This window comes from Schistocerca gregaria, chromosome 6 (assembly GCF_023897955.1).
Source record: "Schistocerca gregaria isolate iqSchGreg1 chromosome 6, iqSchGreg1.2, whole genome shotgun sequence".
NCBI lineage: Eukaryota > Metazoa > Arthropoda > Insecta > Orthoptera > Acrididae > Schistocerca > Schistocerca gregaria.
This window is the reverse complement of record NC_064925.1, coordinates 428,690,475-428,712,790: the sequence shown is the minus strand read 5'-3', so window position 1 is coordinate 428,712,790 and position 22,316 is coordinate 428,690,475. Positions and strand designations below refer to the sequence as shown.

Here is a 22,316-nt window from a genome sequence, read left to right as displayed (position 1 = left end):
CATGGCAGCTTCAGGAATACAACAGCTTGTCCAGTTGTTCCTGGCAACCCACCTTCTGAGGAAAGGAACTTTCATTATTCTCTCTTGTCTCCCAAAAATGCATCTACAAAACAAAACAACTGTGAAATAACTTGTATCCAATACAACTGCAACGGCCTATGGAAATTAATACACTTGAACAAGAAAATAAAAAAATGACTTATTCATTAAATAGCTCCTAGAAATAACACACCTAAGCCTAAATATTACTACTTGTTACATCACTTCAATGTGTAGGGTATGCTATGCAGATAATGCTTATCCACTACCACATGCTTTTTTACTTTGTTAGTCATTTCCTGTGCATGAAGTCATTTGCTGGAATTTGTGATAATACATCCACCATTTCTATAAAAGCTTTAACTCTACTAACATGGACAGTAAATATTTTAGACTGAAACTGCACTTAAGGTTCACTGGATAAGTCATCTCAATGACTTCATAGTGAACCTGATATTTAGTCAAGGACTTCTTTGTCTTTCCATCAGGCAAGTAAGGATTAGTGACTAACATTCATTGACACTTTTGATACTGTGGTAGTTTCCATACATGTTACCCCTATTGTTCCTGTCACTATAAGGCTTTAGTGTTGCCCAACTTTACCTTCTGCACACTTCATATATCATTTTCACCGATTTTTTGACTTATTTGCAGTCAGGTCACAATTTACAAATCATGACGTTACAGTGGGACAGCATTTTTCTGCTGTACACCACCTCTAATAGTGACAAACCTATACCCACATAGACTTTAGAATTATACGTGCAAACTAAGTGTTATAGGTATGTATCCTAGTAATGGTGTTGGCTATTAACACAGAACTTAACATTTTAGAGATGGTTTCTTGAACTCGCTCCATTCTGCAGTCATTCTCCAGTCTGTGGATGGAACAGGCTTGTCCATAACTTCCAGATACAAAGTACATCCTATAAATGTTTCATCAAGTCCAATAGAAAATTCGTACCCTGACCCATATTGAAGGTATCAGGCATACCAAATTTAAGCATCCTTGCTATCAACTATAGCCTCAGCTACTGTACTAGCATGTTAATGAGGAACTGGCACCACTGCCAGGTACCTTAAAAAAATTATCTCTAATTCAAACTCTCGGTTCAATACACAATTTTAATCTGCCAGGAAGTTTCATATCAGTGCACATTCTGCTGTAGAGTGAAAATTTCATTCTGATCTATAATTGTTAGCATATACTTATTTCCAACAGATGTTCTATTTAACATTCTCAAGATATCAAACCCAATCATCGGTAAATGTTAAGATGCCTCAACTAGGTTTGGCAAAGGTTTTATATATATATATATATATATATATATATAAAGATTCCAAGACTTACCAAGCGGGAAAGCGCCGGCAGACAGGCACATGAACAAAACACACAAACACACACACAGAATTACGAGCTTTCGCAACTGGCAGTTGCTTCGTCAGGAAAGAGGGAAGGAGAGGGAAAAATGAAAGGATGTGGGTTTTAAGGGAGAGGGTAAGGAGTCATTCCAATCCCGGGAGCGGAAAGACTTCCCTTAGGGGAAAAAAAGGACAGGTGTACACTCGCACACACACACACATATCCATCCGCACATACACAGACACAAGCAGACATATTTAAAGGCAAAGAGTTAAGGGCAGAGATGTCAGTCGAGGCGGAAGTACAGAGGCAAAGAAGTTGTTGAAAGACAGGTGAGGTATGAGCGGCGGCAACTTGAAATTAGCGGAGGTTGAGGCCTGGCGGATATCGAGAAGAGAGGATATACTGAAGGGCGAGTTCCCATCTCCGGAGTTCGGATAGGTTGGTGTTGGTGGGAAGTATCCAGATAACTCGGACGGTGTAACACTGTGCCAAGATGTGCTGGCCGTGCATCAAGGCATGTTTAGCCACAGGGTGATCCTCATTACCAACAAACACTGTCTGCCTGTGTCCATTCATGCGAATGGACAGTTTGTTGCTGGTCATTCCCACATAGAAAGCATCACAGTGCAGGCAGGTCAGTTGGTAAATCACGTGGGTGCTTTCACATGTGGCTCTCCCTTTGATTGTGTACACCTTCCGGGTTACAGGACTGGAGTAGGTGGTGGTGGGAGGGTGCATAGGACAGGTTTTACACCGGGGGCGGTTGCAAGGGTAGGAGCCAGAGGGTAGGGGAGGTGGTTTGGGGATTTCATAGGGATGAACCAAGAGGTTACGAAGGTTAGGTGGACGGCGGAAAGACACTCTTGGTGGAGTGGGGAGGATTACATGAAGGATGGATCTCATTTCGGGGCAGGATTTTAGGAAGTCGTATCCCTGCTGGAGAGCCACATTCAAGGTCTGATCCAGTCCCGGGAAGTATTCTGTTACAAGTGGGGCACTTTTGGGGTTCTTCTGTGAGAGGTTCTGGGTTTGAGGGGATGAGGAAGTGGCTCTGGTTATCTGCTTCCCATGTGGAAGTTTCTTTCTGTTTTATATATATATATATATATATATATATATATATATATATATATATATATATATATATATATATATATATATTAAAAACAAAGATTCCAAGACTTACCAAGCGGGAAAGCGCCGGCAGACAGGCACATGAACAAAACACACAAACACACACACAGAATTACGAGCTTTCGCAACTGGCAGTTGCTTCGTCAGGAAAGAGGGAAGGAGAGGGAAAAATGAAAGGATGTGGGTTTTAAGGGAGAGGGTAAGGAGTCATTCCAATCCCGGGAGCGGAAAGACTTCCCTTAGGGGAAAAAAAAAAAAAAGGACAGGTGTACACTCGCACACACACACACATATCCATCCGCACATACACAGACACAAGCAGACATATTTAAAGGCAAAGAGTTAAGGGCCGAACTCCGGAGATGGGAACTCGCCCTTCAGTATATCCTCTCTTCTCGATATCCGCCAGGCCTCAACCTCCGCTAATTTCAAGTTGCCGCCGCTCATACCTCACCTGTCTTTCAACAACTTCTTTGCCTCTGTACTTCCGCCTCGACTGACATCTCTGCCCTTAACTCTTTGCCTTTAAATATGTCTGCTTGTGTCTGTGTATGTGCGGATGGATATGTGTGTGTGTGTGCGAGTGTACACCTGTCCTTTTTTTTTTCCCCTAAGGGAAGTCTTTCCGCTCCCGGGATTGGAATGACTCCTTACCCTCTCCCTTAAAACCCACATCCTTTCATTTTTCCCTCTCCTTCCCTCTTTCCTGACGAAGCAACTGCCAGTTGCGAAAGCTCGTAATTCTGTGTGTGTGTTTGTGTGTTTTGTTCATGTGCCTGTCTGCCGGCGCTTTCCCGCTTGGTAAGTCTTGGAATCTTTGTTTTTAATATATTTTTCCCATGTGGAAGTTTCTTTCTGTTATATATATATATATATATATATATATATATATATATATATATATATATATATATATTTAACCTCATATTACCCTTTCCACCTACCAATACCATGTCAACCTCACAACATCCCTACAACGACCCCATTAAATTTTATTTACATTCCCTCCGCAAACATGCCTTCACCCTAGCCAGATTCACTTTAACCTCATATTACCCTTTCCACCTACCAATACCATGTCAACCTCACAACATCCCTACAACGACCCCATTAAATTTTATTTACATTCCCTCCGCAAACATGCCTTCACCCTAGCCAGATTACACTTTAACCTCATATTACCCTTTCCACCTACCAATACCATGTCAACCTCACAACATCCCTACAACGACCCCATTAAATTTTATTTACATTCCCTCCGCAAACATGCCTTCACCCTAGCCAGATTACATCATTCTTCCGGCTGACAAGGGTTCCACGACTGTGGTACTTGATCGTCGGGAGTATGTGGCTGAGGGACTGCGTCAGCTTTCAGACAACTCTACATACAAAGTTTGCCGAAGTAATCCCATTCCTGATGTCCAGGCGGAGCTTCAAGGAATCCTCAGAACCTTAGGCCCCCTACAAAACCTTTCACCTGACTCCATCAAACTCCTCACCCCACCGTCACCTCGCACTCCTACCTTCTACCTACTTCCTAAAATTCACAAACCCAAACATCCTGGCCGCCCCATTGTAGCTGGTTACCAAGCCCCCACAGAACGCATCTCTGCCTTCGTAGATCAACACCTTCAACCCATTACATGCAGTCTCCCATCCTTCATCAAAGACACCAACCACTTTCTCGAACGCCTGGAATCCGTACCCAGTCTGTTACCCCCAGAAACCATCCTGGTAACCATTGATGCCACTTCCCTATACACAAATATCCCGCACGTCCAGGGCCTCGCTGCAATGGAGCACTTCCTTTCACGCCGATCACCTGCCACCCTACCTAAAACCTCTTTCCTCGTCACCTTAGCCAGCTTCATCCTGACCCACAACTTCTTCACTTTTGAAGGCCAGACATACCAACAATTAAAGGGAACAGCCATGGGTACCAGGATGGCCCCCTCGTATGCCAACCTATTTATGGGTCGCTTAGAGGAAGCCTTCTTGGTTACCCAAGCCTGCCAACCCAAAGTTTGGTACAGATTTATTGATGACATCTTCATGATCTGGACTCACAGTGAAGAACAACTCCAGAATTTCCTCTCCAACCTCAACTCCTTTGGTTCCATCAGATTCACCTGGTCCTACTCCAAATCCCATGCCACTTTCCTAGATGTTGACCTCCATCTGTCCAATGGCCAGCTGCACACATCCGTCCACATCAAACCCACCAACAAGCAACAGTACCTCCATTATGACAGCTGCCACCCATTCCATATCAAACGGTCCCTTCCCTACAGCCTAGGCCTTCGTGGCAAACGAATCTGCTCCAGTCCTGAATCCCTCGACCATTACACCAACAACCTGAAAACAGCTTTCGCATCCCGCAACTACCCTCCCAACCTGGTACAGAAGCAGATAACCAGAGCCACTTCCTCATCCCCTCAAACCCAGAACCTCTCACAGAAGAACCCCAAAAGTGCCCCACTTGTAACAGAATACTTCCCGGGACTGGATCAGACCTTGAATGTGGCTCTCCAGCAGGGATACGACTTCCTAAAATCCTGCCCCGAAATGAGATCCATCCTTCATGAAATCCTCCCCACTCCACCAAGAGTGTCTTTCCGCCGTCCACCTAACCTTCGTAACCTCTTGGTTCATCCCTATGAAATCCCCAAACCACCTCCCCTACCCTCTGGCTCCTACCCTTGCAACCGCCCCCGGTGTAAAACCTGTCCTATGCACCCTCCCACCACCACCTACTCCAGTCCTGTAACCCGGAAGGTGTACACAATCAAAGGGAGAGCCACATGTGAAAGCACCCACGTGATTTACCAACTGACCTGCCTGCACTGTGATGCTTTCTATGTGGGAATGACCAGCAACAAACTGTCCATTCGCATGAATGGACACAGGCAGACAGTGTTTGTTGGTAATGAGGATCACCCTGTGGCTAAACATGCCTTGATGCACGGCCAGCACATCTTGGCACAGTGTTACACCGTCCGAGTTATCTGGATACTTCCCACCAACACCTACCTATCCGAACTCCGGAGATGGGAACTCGCCCTTCAGTATATCCTCTCTTCTCGATATCCGCCAGGCCTCAACCTCCGCTAATTTCAAGTTGCCGCCGCTCATACCTCACCTGTCTTTCAACAACTTCTTTGCCTCTGTACTTCCGCCTCGACTGACATCTCTGCCCTTAACTCTTTGCCTTTAAATATGTCTGCTTGTGTCTGTGTATGTGCGGATGGATATGTGTGTGTGTGTGTGTGCGAGTGTACACCTGTCCTTTTTTTCCCCTAAGGGAAGTCTTTCCGCTCCCGGGATTGGAATGACTCCTTACCCTCTCCCTTAAAACCCACACCCTTTCATTTTTCCCTCTCCTTCCTTCCTTCCTGACGAAGCAACTGCCAGTTGCGAAAGCTTGTAATTCTGTGTGTGTGTTTGTGTGTTTTGTTCATGTGCCTGTCTGCCGGCGCTTTCCCGCTTGGTAAGTCTTGGAATCTTTATTTTTAATATATTTTTCCCATGTGGAAGTTTCTTTCTGTTTTATATATATATATATATATATATATATATATATATATATATAAGATCAGATGTTTGTGCACAAGGTACACTGCCCTTTATGAACTGCTCAACATCATGTTTTTTTGTCCTCCACGACAACCTTTCTGTGACTCATCTGTCCATCATCTCCATGACTTGACAACATATGGTCATGTGTTTGACACAACACTTCATCCTTTAACACTGCTGGAACCACTACATGTTGTCCGCATGCCTCATACACTGCAGTTGTAACCTGAAAGCTTGACAGTCTTTGTCAGCTGCCAGTGCTCTCTGCCACTCCATTACGTTTTTAATTCATATGCTGCTACAGATAGGCTCTTTTCATTCCATGCTGAGGTGACTTTTGTTACAGTTGTAATATTCACCAATACTGGTGCCTGTGCTGAGAGACAGCATTCTAGCCTATATGAAATACTTATCATCTGATTTTTCAAAAACTATTAGGAAAAAAAATTGATTTTTCTCATCTTACAGTCTCATATCTTCACTTGCTAGTGAATTGAATTCCTTTTTGTTATATACCATAGTTACCATGCAGCATCAAATTAAGTAAAACATTGTCCAAAATTTTAAGAATTTTGCAGAGATTAAAATGCATTGCATAAACATTATGTATGGTTGATTTTGCCCATACACTGCAATGAATGAATTGTAGATATGATATTGAAATTTCATTTAAAACTGAGAGCAGAATGATCTCTCATTTTACTCTTGAGTTATTGGGTTTTATATCCTAAGGGCAGGAGTTGCAATACACCCTTTCACGTCACTGTACACTGAAAATCATGAGGCCATAACAATAGTCATATCTCATAAATGATTCAAGATACTGAAAGGAGATTTTTTGCAAATGACTGCACACACAGCACACTAGTCCTCTCCTCGTCCACAATGTCCTAGTAGGCAGCAATGGCAGACTACAACTGTGGTTTGCATCAGGTGGGTGTGTCTTGGCCTTAGTTTCAGCAAGCAAGTAGCAGGAGGACTATTATTGACTGGTTCAATGTGGTTTCACTGAAACTCAATAGACGGGCATTGTCTCTGGTTTTGGTGACACAAACATAATGGCCGCATGACTGAATGTGTCCTTCAGCTCCACAGCCCAGTTATTTAACAAGCTGAGCCCACTCTATGACACAGTCGTTCTAGGTGCATGAGTGAATTTTCCCCCACTTATTGGTCTCACCAGCAGTCTCCTTGCCTTACTTTGGAGGCTCAATAATTATTTTGTATTGCCAAGCTTGGATCTTTCTGCAATGTTTGGCTATTGCAAGGTGATCTAGCACTTGCTGTTACGGAGTGTTACTTCATACTGCCCTTTTATGTTGTACTGCGACATTTGCACTTTTGTTCACCTGGTGCCTTGTCTTCTGCTACCTCAGTGGTAAGCCATGTTGACTTTCTGATTGGCACACCAGCCCCATGTTGGCCCCCTCAGCCCTGAGCTCACCAGATAAAACTTTAAAAATTTTAGGCTTGCACAACGAATTCATTCTGGGGTTCAGCAGATATTAGATAGTAGTTTTGGGGACCACTCCCACTACTCTTTTTGTAGACATGTAACATGTACTTTTTTTCAAACTACTGTGTACAGTTTTTGTTCAAGGCTCCTATGGTATATTACGATAAAAAGAGGGTCATCTCAACTGAAAGTTATGTATAAAATGTGGTAGCAGTTCCATCGGGTCATAGGATCTTGTTCAATTTTTGGAATTTCAGCAGTTCCTCAGTTCCATTGACACCAGTACCTATATCATCCATTTTCATTGTCATGTAAGGGTAATGTAATGTAATGTCGTGTGACGAGGTCCTCCCATCAGGTAGACCGTTCGCCTGGTGCAAGTCTTTTGATTTGACGCCACTTCGGTTACTTGTGCGTCGATGGGGAAGAAATGATGATGATTAAGACAACACAACACCCAGTCCATGAGTGGAGAAAATCTCCGACCCAACCGAGAATCGAACCCGGGCCCTTTGGATTGACAGTCTGTCGCGCTGACCGCTCAGCTACTGGGGCGGACATGTAAGGGTTAAACTGGGTCAGTACTGAATTCTCCTTTGCACAAAAACATTTGAAAATGGACATGAGCATTTATGATTTTGCTTTACTACCCTCAATTTTGGTTTCTGTGACATCTGTGAATGTTTGGATACTAACTTGGTGACACTAACAACTTTTATGTACAATCAGAATTTATTTGGTTTTTGTGAGAGGTCTTTCAGCAACTTCTTGCTTTGTTAGTCATTGAAGGCTTCACATATTGCCCCTTTGACAGCTCAATACATTTCATTTAGTTTCTGTTTGTCTGAAGTCCTGTGCTTTGTTTTCCAGCTATTGTTCTGTAGTTGCTGTTCCCTTAAAAGTTTCTTTACACAGACTCTATACCAACTAGAGATCCTTCCATTATGAATTCTTCTATTATGAACTCATATATCTAGTGCTTGGTCAACTATTCTTCTAGCCTTCATTCACAGTTTCTCTAAACGCTCCTGTCCACAGCTGGTTTACTGAACATTCAAATCTTTCTATCAGTTTTAGTTACCCTATTGGTAACGTCTGTTGCTAGCAGTCCCTTATGGTCACTTAACAGAAAGCAAAAATAAATTAGAGACTGATGGAGTAAATCACATATGTAATTAAGATTTGTGTAAAAATTCAAATTCAAATTCACTGCTCTGTGACACGGGAATCTCAGGGGCAATGAAAATACGAGTACTACGTCCTCCTTAACGTAAATATCACATACATATCAATGTACCTAACAAAAAATAAAACAATGGTAAACCCAGGATGGAATAATGAAATATTATGAAAAAAAATAGATTTCTACTCACTTTATAGTGGAAATGGTGAGTCGCAGCTTTTGGATAAAACACCTTCATTTTAATTACGACAAAACACACACACACACACACACACACACACACACACACACACACACACACACACACACATATGCAAACACAACTCGCACACGACTACAGTCTCTGACCTCGGCAACCAAAGACTGTGGTCATGCAAGTGTGAGTTGCATTAGCGCATGTGCGTGAGTGCATGTGAGTGTGTGTGTGTGTGTGTGTGTGTGTGTGTGTGTGTGTGTGTGTGTGTGTGTGTGTCTTGTATATAATTGTAAATTTGGTTTTCTGACATTTTGGCATGTAACACAGAGTTGAATTTGTGCTGTGTAAAACTGTGTTTTCCTCTCTGTCTTTTATATGTTGGTGTTTGAGTATGTAATGAAACTGTTAGCTAGTCAGAAATAAATGATCTTAACAGGTTATGGGCCCAGGCCATGCATGAAAAGCCGTGAAGTGTTTGTTTTTGCTCACCTGTGAATTTATGACAGAAACGGTGAATTTGACTGTTATTTTTGTGTGTGTTCAATGGAAATGGCAATGTTGACTATAAAATACATGTGAGCAAGCTCAATGCACCTGAAGACTGGGCGAAATGGAAGTGGCATATATTGATGCTGTAGCCAGCGTATGCACTTGAGGACATCCTCACAGGTATGTAGAAGTGTCCTGAAGTGGAAGAAAATGCAACCGTGGAAAAAAGGGCAGCACATCACCAGTGGATGAAAGATGATGCAAAAGTGGCTAGTTTATTAGCAAGTGTACAAGGGAAGTCAGCAGTCTAACTTGTTTTAACAAGCACTCATGCAAGTGAAATTTGGGACAAATTTAGTGCGTAGTTCAAATGTAGCAGTATGCAATGACTGAATATTTTGATAGAGTCATTTTTTCATGTTCAACGTGATGACAATGAAGATGTTAGCACTCACGTCATGAAATTGCAGTATCTTTTTGTGGACTTGAACAATGAACTGCAGAAGCATGAAGAAAATGTTTCACCTGAAAGAATCTTAAATGGCCGAATTTTATCCATGCTAGGCAAAGAATATGACAACTTCAAAGACTTGTGGGACACAATTCCATTTGAAATTCAAAGTGTGAATCTTCTGATTGAAAAATTGTGGACCACTTAATTGTGTGATCAAAGTACGGTTGAATCAGCAGCGTTTGTTGTACGCAGTAGTCCTAAGAAGAAAATTCAGCGAAATAAATGTGACAATAGTGAAAAATAGAAAAAGAATGTGGAATGAGCAAAACGAAAATTTCCACGTCATAAATGTGGGCAAGTATGGCATTGGGCAGCAGTGTGTTCAGTGAAAAAGTCAGATAAAAAAATTCGCATCAATCAGTCTGAAAAGAATGTTGCATTTTTGGCACATGTCTTTGGTGCCTCAGTCATTAATGGTTTTGAAATCAACAGTTGGTATTGCAATAGTGGTGCCACAAATCACATCACCGCAAATAAACATTTTTTTGTGTCTCATACAAAATTTGCTGTTCCTGAAAAGATTTCAATTGGGAAAGGAGGTGTAAGCATGCTGGCTCGTGGACAGGGAACTGTGAAACTTCAGAATAATTCCACAAAGGATGCTGAACTGAGAGAAGTGCTTCACGTTCCTGAAGGAAGTGCTCACTTGTTCTCTGTAAAAGCAGCTGCACAAAAAGGTATCTGCACAAGATTTGGTGACCAAAGTGTCCACATAGAAGACAAAGTGACTGGTGAAACAATTATGACTGGTCATGTCAATCATGGTCTCTATGTTCTTGTCATACATGTATTTAAACAATTCTAGCCAGTTCAAGTGAACTTGGTGACATTGTCAGATACGCTGCAAATTTATCATGAGAGATTTGACCACCAACACAAACAACATGTGAAAAGTGTTTTGAAGCAGATGAACATCAATGTGGAAGGATGCAAAGAAGAATATTGTGATGGATGTGCAGTGGGTAAAATGCATAGATTGCCATTCAGGATTCAAATGAATCGACCAATGGTTACTGGTGAACAAATCCATGCTGATTTGAATGGACCTGTGACTATAGAATCTCATGGAAAAGCTCATTACTATGTATTTTTCAAAGATGACTCTAGCAAAAAATTGTCTTCCTAAAGCAGAAGAGTGAAGTCAGCACTGTCTTCGAACAGTTCAGATGTGATGGAGGAAAAGAATTTGACAGCAAGAAGGTCTCGGAATTGCTAGCAAACAGAGGCATCAAGCACTGTGTCACCCCACTTTACACACCACAGCAAAATGGTATTGCCAAAAGAGAAAAAAAAAAAATGGCTCTGAGCACAATGGGACTTAACATCTTAGGTCATCAGTCCCCTAGAACTAGAACTACTTAAACCTAACTAACCTTAGGACATCACACAACACCCAGCCATCACGAGGCAGAGAAAATCCCTGACCCCGCCGGGAATCGAACCCGGGAACACGGGCGCAGGAAGCAAGAACACTACCGCACGACCACGAGATGCAGGCCAACCAAAAGAGAAAACCAAACTATTGTGAAATGTGCACATTCTATGTTGAACCCCAGTAATCTGCCAAAAGAACTATGGTCAGAAGCATGCAATACTTCTACATATCTTTTGAATCACACTGGGAAGTCCTCTATTGAAAACAAACCTCCATATGAACTGTGGTATGGACAACCAGTAGGCAACCTGAATCATCCGAGGATCTTTGGAATGAAGTGTTATGTGCATGTAAACAAGAATTTTTGCACAAAGTTTGACGACCAAGCTGTGCATGGACATCTGGTTGGATATGTGAATGACAGAGATGACTTCAGGGTCTGGATTCCATCTCAGGGTAAGGTTGTGCTAAGACATGATGTGAAATTTAAGGCTGAAGTTGTATGCTATCTGCAGACCAATGTTACTGAATTTGAAATTGCTCAGGATGGAACAGTTAGACAAAGTGAACCTAATGAGGCTTCTGATGAGGAAAATGAATCAGAAAATGTTAGCCATAACAAAAGAACAGAAGAATTAAGTGAGGAGGAAGAAAATTTAGACCCAACGTCAAGTTCTGGAGGAAGTAAAGGCTTAAGTGAGAAACGAAGAAGCAAACGTGAGAAGAAAAACCAGACTGGATTACTAGTGGAGATTATGTGTACATGGCTGGAACCCCTATAATCAGGGATAAGGATCCAAGCTCTTATACTGAAGCTTTGCAGTCTAGCAATAAAGTTCAGTGGCTGGTGGCTATTCATGAAGAACCAATGTCCCTCAGAGAGAATAATACTTGGATATTAGTTGAGTGCCCAAGTGGTGCACAGGTTTTGCAAAATTGTTGGGTCTTGCATAAGAAAACAGCAGAAAATGGGAATGTATGTTTCAAGGGTCGACTTGTGGCTAAAGGACATGTACAATGGCAGGGAATTGACTATGAAGAAATATTCAGCCCTGTTGCACGCTATGATAAGATTCGAATCCTGTTGGCAGTAGCTGCTGCACAGAAAATGAAACTCGACCAGTTTGACATCAAAACAGCTTTTCTCAATTGTGTACTAGAAGAAGACATATACATGGAACAACCTGAAGGTTTTGAAGATGATACTGGACATGTATGTTTACTAAAGAAAAGTCTGTATAGTCTCAAGCAGGCACCACGTTGTTGGAACAAGCATTTCATAGAATTCATGAACAAAGCTGGATTTAAAAACAGAAGGGCTGATCTGTGATTCTTCTACTGTCCGAGCAACAAAAATTGTTTATATGTTGCAGTCTATGTCAATGGCAGTTCAGTTGTGGCCAGCAATAAAGCAAACATTGAAGAGTTCATGGAAATGTTGAAGTTGGAGTTTCATACAACTAGATGATCTCCCAGCAACTATTTAGGTATGAAGATACAGCAAAATGAAGAGGGGTCAATAGCAATTAATCAAGAGGACTATACAATGGAAATTCTGAAGAGATTTGGAATGGATGAAGCTAATGGAGTTTCTACTCCAATTGGATGTGAAGAAAGTTATGTCAAGGAGAACATCACAGCCAAAGTTCCTTATCGTGAAGCGGTGGGGTGTCTGATGTATTTGACTACAGTCTCCCATTCGGATATTGCTTTTGTAGTGAACAAAGCAGCTAAAGCCATGGAAGATCCTGCAGTTGAAGACAAGAATTGAGTGAAAAGAATTTTTGGATACCTGAAGAATACAATGACTTGTGGGATTATTTACAAGAACTATGCAGTTTGTTTAAAAGTCTACAGTGATGCTGATTATGTTGGTGACAAGGACACGAGATGTTCAACAACAGGTGTTGTCGCAACACTCTCTCATGGGGCTGTATCACGGACCAGTCAATTACAAAAGACAGTGGAAATCCAATTTGGAAGCAGAAATAATATCAGACAGTGAGGACCAAAGGAATTGTTTTGGCTGAAAAGGTTGCTGTATGAACTGATTGGAACATCCAAACAAGTGACACCTCCCACACTCTATGTTGACCATGCAAGTACAGTAAAGTTGTCTAAAAATCCAATGTATCATCGAAAGTCAAAGCACATTGAAGTCCGCCACTTTTACACCAGAGAGAGATTTTTGAATGGGGATCTTGGATTAGAACACACTGATGGGACATATCAAATAGCTGATCTACCAACCAAGCCATTGGAAAGGGTCCAATTCGAGATGCTGCTTGAAGGAATTGGAGTGCAGAAGATTAAATCCATGTGACATTTACTGTTTTTTTCAAATATTTTATTTGGAGGAAGTGTTAAAAATTGAAAATACAAATTACGAAGTTCGTCCTATCTGTGATGCGTTATATCTCTGGGATGTATGACAAGTTGATTCTGTACTGTGTAAAACTATGTTTCACCTCTCTGTCTTTTATATGTTGGTGTTCGAGTATGTAATGAAACTATTAGCTAGTCAGAAGCAAATAATCTTGAAGCTCATAAACAGGAAAAATAACACATCTTTCTACTCAATGTTAATTTCATTTTGTATGATTTGTTTTTAGAAGTAGTGAAATGTTATAATGCATATGAAGACTGGAGTTCATCCTGGTTGCCAGTTGCTCTTGGTTTATCCAACTGTGGAAAAAGAAAAAAATCAAAGTGGTCTTTTACTAACAACATAGATTTTTGTTTACATTCAGTGTTTCTAAGAAAGTGATGGCTTATTGGTTGAAGTCCAGACTATGCATCGAAAGGCTTGGTATTCAAACCCTGATCAGTCCTCTGCTTCTTATTTGTTGTTTTGCACTTCTTTCATGTTTGTTGATGTGACAGATGCCATGCTGCAATGAGTTTTGGAGTCATGTTAAACTTCAGGTCCCTCATAACTGACAGTACAAGTCAGTTCAAAGGTCAGAGGAATGCAAAGGCATACCATCTCCAAAAGGACCATGCCTAGTGAGACACTGTAGTGTTCAAACAAACTTCTAACAGACAAGTACCAAAAGGACTTAAAGGCTGTAAGATCTCCACTTATTTACTGTTGCTGCCTGGTCATTCATTACTTTTAAAGACAACCTGTAATCTGTTAATATAGGTTGAGCTAGTGCACGAGTTAATGAACACAAATCATCTGACAGAGAGGCATTAAAATCCTGGACAGAATGGCAGCAACTAGCCAAATAAGTTTTCCACTAAATGCAATAAGAATGCACTACAATGCAATCTTAATCACTATTGTGGGCTACAGGTCAAGTGTTTGGGCTCACAGTCTCAGAATGATAATGACGAAACATCGTGTACAGAACAGCACCGACTGAGGCATTGCTGGTTGCACTAGGTTTGCTACCTCTAGAACTACCCAAAAGAAAGAAAGATGCACAATATTGGCTCCAAAAGAGTGAATATGATAAGGTAAAGGAATAAGGAACTAAGGGCATGCACTGACAGAGACTAGCAAAAAATCTCAAACAAGCAGAAACAGGAAGAAGAACTTACCCACTTCTTCTTAACATAAAAGAAAGAACCAGAAAGTCATTCTTTCTTCTGATCAAGGGAACTATATGCTACCTGTTGGGACATGGTCCATATCACAGCTACTTATTGAAAATACGAAAACACATCACAGACACTTGTAATTGAGTAGCAACTGGAACTCCAGACCATTGTCTGGGAATGTGCCATTAAACAAGACATTGCATACCAGGACAAGAATGTCTTTGGTGTTAGAACAGCCTCTAAGATAATAAGGAATAAGGAACTGAGGCATAAGCTGAACTTGCTGACAACCTAAATATTAGATAATGAACTGCAAGCATACATGGCTGAGAGACAACATAGAAGAGGCCATACATCATGATGAGACACATCATGGCAGAACATCTGCCTACAACAAACCTTCTGGAAGCAGTGAGGAGATGAGCCTCAGGGAGGACCAGGAAGGATGGCACAGTAGCACAGCTCATTTGAATCCCGAGTTATGCCTCAGCATGCCGCTGGTTAACTACCTAGCCAAATGACAAATCTAGCATGGTCCTGATGCCATTTGCAGTAGCATAGTGTTGTACAGCAGTGCAGTCCAGAATTATAAACTATAAAATTTGTGATCCAGCAATGCAGACAGTACAGCAGACCAGTAGCATCTGCTTTCTGGATCACAGATGAACTTGTATCTGTGTGCCAAATGGGCAAATGGTAGTACATCGACATATTCAAATTTTTTTGTGGAGATATGTTATACAGATTTTTTCCCCCTTGAACACCATAATGATTGGTTACAGTAATACATTTAAAATTATGTTTAAATATTATACGATATATTCATGTCAATTCATGTTCAACATTTGGTCTGTTTTTGCATCTCAATAACAGACTAAAAAAATAGCAAATAAATAAATAATGTTTGACCCAGAATTACAATGCAACTCTGGCAGCAAGGATCTGATTCTGGTTCGAGCTCCCAGTTTTGGTGGTCATGAGTTTGTGAGGTGTCTTGCTTGTGTGAATGAATGGTGTGTGTTTTTCTTTCTTTTTCTGACAAAAGCTGTGGCCAAAAGCTTACGTGTAAGTGTCTATTTGAGCCAGTCTGCAACTTAATATGTCATATTTATGGTGTTGATACTCCAACCAGGAGTTTCCATTGTTTGAAGGATCAGTGAAGATAGCCAATTGGTAAAATATATTAACAACTGAAATGAGGTATTTATTTTCCATTCACTGCAAACCTCAAATGGAGGGAATATAAATTTTGCACTAATTAAACATATGAAATATAACAATTGCAATTAAAGCTTGTGTATATGCAAACACATGCTGACAGATTTTTTTAAAGAACTATTTATTTTACTACCTGCAAATACAAATTCCTGAAGCACTTCAGCTTCACCTAGTCTCACAGTTAGTCTACAAAATGCATTTAATGTCTCACTGCACTATCCTACAATGCACGAACAAAATCTTAAAACTAAAGAAAAAGGTCCCAAGTTTGAGTCTCAGTTTTAATCTGCCAGGAAGTTTCATATCAGCGCAAACTCTGCTGGAGAGTAGAAATTTCATTCTGGAAACATTTCCCAGACTGTGGTTATGCCATGGCTCTGGAATATCCTTTCTCCCAGGAGTGCTAGTTTTGCAAGGTTCACAGGAGAACTTTTGTGAAGTTCGCAGGAGAACTTCTGTGATTTTAGGAAGGTAAGAAGGTGAAAGTAAAGCTGCAAGCACAGGTCATGAGTCGTGCTTGGCTAGCTCAGTTGGTAGAGCACTTGTCTGCGAAAGACAGAGGTCCTGAGTTCAAGTCTCTGTCCGGCACACAGTTTTAATCTGCCAGAAAGTTTCAGGGACAAGTGCTCATAGCTCTTGACAACCCATGTGTACTGGACTTTTTTTCTTGTTTTGGTCCATACCACCTCCTCCCAAACTGTGGAAAGCAAAGAGCATGCAGCACAAGAGATGTGTTTCACAATATAAAAGATGGACAAGCACTCATAGCACAATATAAAAGATGGACAAGCACTCATAGCTCTCAAGGTATGAATTTTAGAGCCTCTGTTTACTAAACATTTTTTCCTGTGTTTGATGTGAGGAACCTGTTCATAAAGTATGTGAATGGGAATTTAGTTACACCCGTATACAGAAGTTACAAGTAAGGTATCACTTACTGTCAAAGATCATTACATCACACATTATTTTCGTAGATGAGATACAACTGTTCACTGCGATGATGTTTCCTTGTGCCCATAGCTAAAGTTTTTCTTAAAAAGTTCCCTTGACAAACACTGAAACATCTGTTATCAATGGTAAATGGTAAGCTATTCTAGAAACAATGTACGACATCTGTGTCTCTGTTGCATTGTTTGTTTTGACTGTTTGGCAGTCCATTATTCTGCCTTGACATAGTGTATACAGAATACAATGTATGAATGAATGGATGAATGAGTATAATATCCAAGTGTATATCAATGTATGCAAAGAAAATTACAACAAAGATTGTACTACATAAAGCAATAAATAATAGTGTTGTAAAACATAGTTGTACCAAATTCCAAAATCGACATTCAACCTGGAATCAGGATGCATACACACCTGAACGTCGGCTTAAATTCAAGAGAGAATGCAGCAGATAAACGTAGCAGAAATCCAAAAGGTGTTTTTATCTATGTGGGAACAAATATGCTTCGAAACAACATTGAGGAAAAAATTGTAAACTACACAAAGAACCACATCCAAATGACCAGAAGACTCTACCTGAATTCCAGAATAATAATAAGTGGCATTGGTACAGAAGATCGGTGAGTGACAGCTATGCGCAGAGAATAAACAGCAATATTAAAGAACAGTGCAATAAACTACGAGTCATTTTCATTGATCCCAACAAATTTCTAAGTGCAAAGTGTCTTGCCAAAGATGGTCTCCATCTTAATAGGTCGGGCTCAAAAATATTCAGTAAGATGTTCATAGATACTCGCCATATCATAAATATAAGGAAAACTTATAAGTTGTGATGGGGGTGAAAAAACTTGTGTAGCATTAAGAAAGACAGAACCAAATGTGCTAAAGCCTTTAAATGATAGTCAAAGTAGGTATATTATCCACTGGAATATAAATGGCCTACACACTGATGCTTCTAACAATAAAAGCTCTGAAATAGATGAAATGGAAATCATTCTGTCAGAATGTGCAAATATTAAAGTTGTTTGTTGGAATGAACACTGGTTTACTGAGGACACAATTAAAATTCTAAAACAAAATAGGGCTTCGATTAGCAAGTAGCTTTTGCAGAAGAAACAAGTCACATGGAGGCTCATATATACTTCTACATAGTGATATAAATTATGAGACCAGAAACTGTTTTAATTATTTAAATGAAGAATGTGTGTTCAAGAGCTGTTGTGTAGAAATCATGGACTCACTAGCTAATGTTATAATAATCTCAATATACAGAATTCCAGGGATGTCAACAACAGAACTATTCTCATGTAAACTTCAAATTATGCTAGAAGACCTTTGTAGAGAAAAAAAAGAAAAATGTTGTAATACCTGCTGATTTTAATATTGATATCGCATGTGGTAGTAGCCACACTTCAAGATTCACTGACTTAGTAAAGAAATTTACCACAGACAATGGGCAATCAGCAACATGCATTGACAATGTTCTAACTAATTATGTATATGAAGATGTGTATACATTTTGTCTAGATCTAGGTATTTCAGATCATTGTGCATTGTTCATTGGGCTGCCACTGACAGAGAGGAACATTTCACATATGAGAACCCATATGAGCAGAAACTGTAGCAAAGAAAACTTGCTAACATTTAGTGAGAAGCTAAGAGATAAAACATGGCTTTTTGATTATTGTTACTCAAGTGACGAAAACTTTGAGAAATTCCTAAATAGTTTTCTTGGAGACTTTAATGAAACATTTCCACCTAGACTCTGCAGCACTAAAATAACAAATACAGTAAAGTGGATTACCAAGGGCATAAAAATTACCAGTGTAAGGAAAAGGCAACTGCACAGAGAACTAAAATATAATAAAGATATTAATTTCATTAACTATGTTAGACTCTATAAAACCATATTTAAAAGAGTTGTCAAGGCAGCAAAACAACTAGCAAATAACAGGCTAATTTTAAAATCATAAAAATAGGACAAAGGCTTTGTGGTCAGTTATTAAATCTGAGTCAGGTGTTAAAGCCTGTAACCAAGAAATTCCAAAAATTAACATTGAAGGAAATACTATTGTAAATCCAACTCAGATATCAAAGTACTTTAATGAATTCTTTATGAATGTAGCAAAGTCTCAAGCAGATGTAACAGATTATTACAACAAAGTAAATCCCTTTGGCCTAGGCGAAAACTCTGAATACTTTACAAAAGTTTCAAAAGTTTCTGTGGAGGATGTAGAAAATGCTATTCTAACATTAAGAAACAAAAAATCTGCATGTTGGGATGGAATACCCACCAAATTTATTGAAGTGGTACACAACAGAATTGCAAACCCACTAGCTCAGATAATAAATCAATGTTTTGAAGAGGGCTGTTTCCCAGAGGTACTGAAATATGCTGAAGTCAAACTACTCTTCAAGAAGGGATGAAAAGATATCATGGGAAATTATTGTCCTATCTTGATTCTCCCAGTCCTATCTAAAATATTTGAAAAAACTTGCCTTTGCACAAATCCATAACTTCATTGCAAAATAATCTGTTATTCTAAACAATCAATTTGGTTTTCAGCAGGGGGAAAACACCAACGTTGCAGTAAACAGTTTCATTGAGAAATTAAGTACATCATTAGACAAGAGAAATAAGGTGGTAGGAATTTTCTGCGACCTCCCAAAGGCGTTTGATTCCGTAAACCATGCATTGCTTGTTTACAAACTTGAAAAGTTTGGCATTAGGAGCAGTGCCCTACAATGGTTTAAATCCTACTTATCCAACAGAAAGCAATGAATTAGCATTTCTTCAAATGGCACATATTTTTTTGTAACTGGAAAAAAATATCTCAGGGAGTTCCACAAGGCTCCATACTAGGCCCATTCCTATTTCTCTTTTATGTTAATGACGTACCATAAAATATCAGCTGCCCATCAGTTCTGTTCAAATATGATACTTCTGTTCTAGTCAAAGATCAGGACTTGGAAAAAATTCGCAAATCTGTGATCAGTACCCTCAGTACCGTAGAAATATGGTTTCAGCTAAATGGGTTGAATCTAAACATATCTAAGACTCACGTGATGCAGTTCAAAACCAAACAGTCAAAATGAGCAGATTAAGATTGTACACAACAACCAAGGTATAGAAGAAGCTGACTCAGTCAAATTCTTAGGTTTAAATGAAGATAAAAATTTGAGCTCGCAGGCACACATTTAATACCTGGCAAACAAACTGAGCAGCTTTGCATTTGCAAAGCAAATATTATCAACTGACATGAGCACACAAAAAAGTAGCATATACAAGCTACTTTGAATCCATTATTAGGTTTGGTATTGTTTGTTGGGGAAACTCAACATAGTGCGGCAACTAAAAACACAGAAAAAAAATCGTACTACATATGTGCATTGCAAATCACAAAGAAACATGTCAACCATTATTTAGAAAACTTAAAATATTAACTTTGCCATCCTTATACATATATGAGATTATTATATTTTTGTACACCAGACATGAATTATTTGAGGGAAACCATTTTGTGCATTCACATGATACCAGAAACAAAGAAAATTTTATGCTTGCCACCCACTGCCTCACACTGTATGCCCAGGGACCTCAATACACGGGAATGACAATTTCTAATAAATTAAAAGGGAACAAGTTGATGCAGATGAATATAGGTTCACTTAAAAGAAAGCTATATGAGGTGCTGACACTGAAGTGTTGTTACTCAGTGGATGAATTCATGCTGGACAAACTGGAAATTTGAGCTGGGTACAATGTGTTACACATTCCAAGAAATATCATTATAGTGTTGTTATTTAAATAGTGCTATTATTTACTAATGTAAAAATTATTGTAATTGTTTTATAAGTTTTTGACATGTCTCCTGCATGCAAACCAAATGGATTGCAAATGTACATCATGAGATGACTAAAACACAATTCACAAAAGTTCACAAAGTTTTCTGTAATTTTTCAGGTCGTTCAATGAAAAGCAAAAAACTACAAAGTGATCTGGATACACTGCTGGACATGGATATAAGACTCCAGTTAATGGATTTGGAAGGAATTCATATCCCACATTCACCACCACCCATACCAGATGATCCTCCAGATTTTGACTTCAGTGATCCATTTGTATCAGAGGCAATAAAGTGAATACTGAATCTGACAGAATTGAAACAAAACTTGTTGAAAGTAAACAATTTTTACACTTTTTTGTAAGGAGAATAAAAGCATTGAAACATGACAGCAATATTTTACTGTAAAGCATTATCCTTTTTCCCATCTCAATGAATTTTTTTGTATGATTAGTGTAAAATGTAGCCCATATAAAGCAAACAGAGATTGAATAAAATTTTCTCTAAAGTTCTAAGCAGTACAAAAGTTCAACTGAGTGTAACTTGGTCATTGTTGAGTGGTAACTGTTTGCCATAAGATTTTTTATAGCTGTTGTATGAGGTGTGACAGCACTGGTACATAGTCTATAGCGTATCACCATTCAAAGCAAAGTTTCCATCCTACCTGCCCAATTTAAAATGAAAATGGTCAGATTCCACACTGCATTTAGGTGCTAGCCATCTTCTTTTTTTATGGTGGTGTGAGGTGAGTTACCTCATTAGTTTTTTAATCATACTATCTCAGAAATGTGATGATAGAGGTAGCAACAAAGGTATCATCGAATGCAATTTTATGTCCATCTTACTAAGCACGATTGGCAACTGCTGATTTCTCTTTGTAGTGTAGTCACAGATATCTCTCCCACCCAATACAACACTGCACTACCATAAGCTCAGTCTTCCCACCATTACAGTGATTGCACTCACACAATGCACTCTAAAAAAGAAAGAAAATGCACCACGAAGGAATTATCAGGATGGAAATTGTTAGAGGTGATGTGCATGTACAGACAAGCAAATGATTAGAATTAAAAGTTGGATGATTTATTCAATAAAAACAGCTTCACAAACTGAACAAGCCAATAATGCACTGGCCCACCTATGGCCTTTATGCAAGATGTCATTCAGCTTCGAACTGAATGAAAGAGTTGTTGGATGTCCACCTGAGATATATCATCACAAATTCTGTCCAACTGGCACTTTAGATCATTAAAATCCTGAGCTGGCTGGAGGGCATTGCCCACAATGCTCCAAATGTTCTCAGCAGCAGAGAGATCTGGTGACCTTGCTGGCCAAGCATTAAGAGAAGCATTAAAAACTTCTGCCATGTGCGAGTGGGCATTATCTTGCTGAAATGTAAGCCCAGGTTGGCTTGCCGAGAAAAGCAACAAA

General features: G+C 39.7%; 1 protein-coding gene across 1 annotated transcript in view; it reads left to right on the top strand.

The window, feature by feature from the left end:
* The window catches only part of LOC126277976 (engulfment and cell motility protein 2-like), a 69,641-nt gene extending 48,367 nt beyond the window's left edge, over nt 1–21,274 (top strand). The window contains exon 5 of the mRNA XM_049977635.1: nt 21,005–21,274. Within this exon, the coding sequence (XP_049833592.1) occupies nt 21,005–21,183 (179 nt within the window). The 3' untranslated portion in view covers nt 21,184–21,274. The remainder of the gene's footprint in view (nt 1–21,004) is intronic.
* The last annotated feature ends 1,042 nt before the right edge of the window (nt 21,275–22,316 follow it).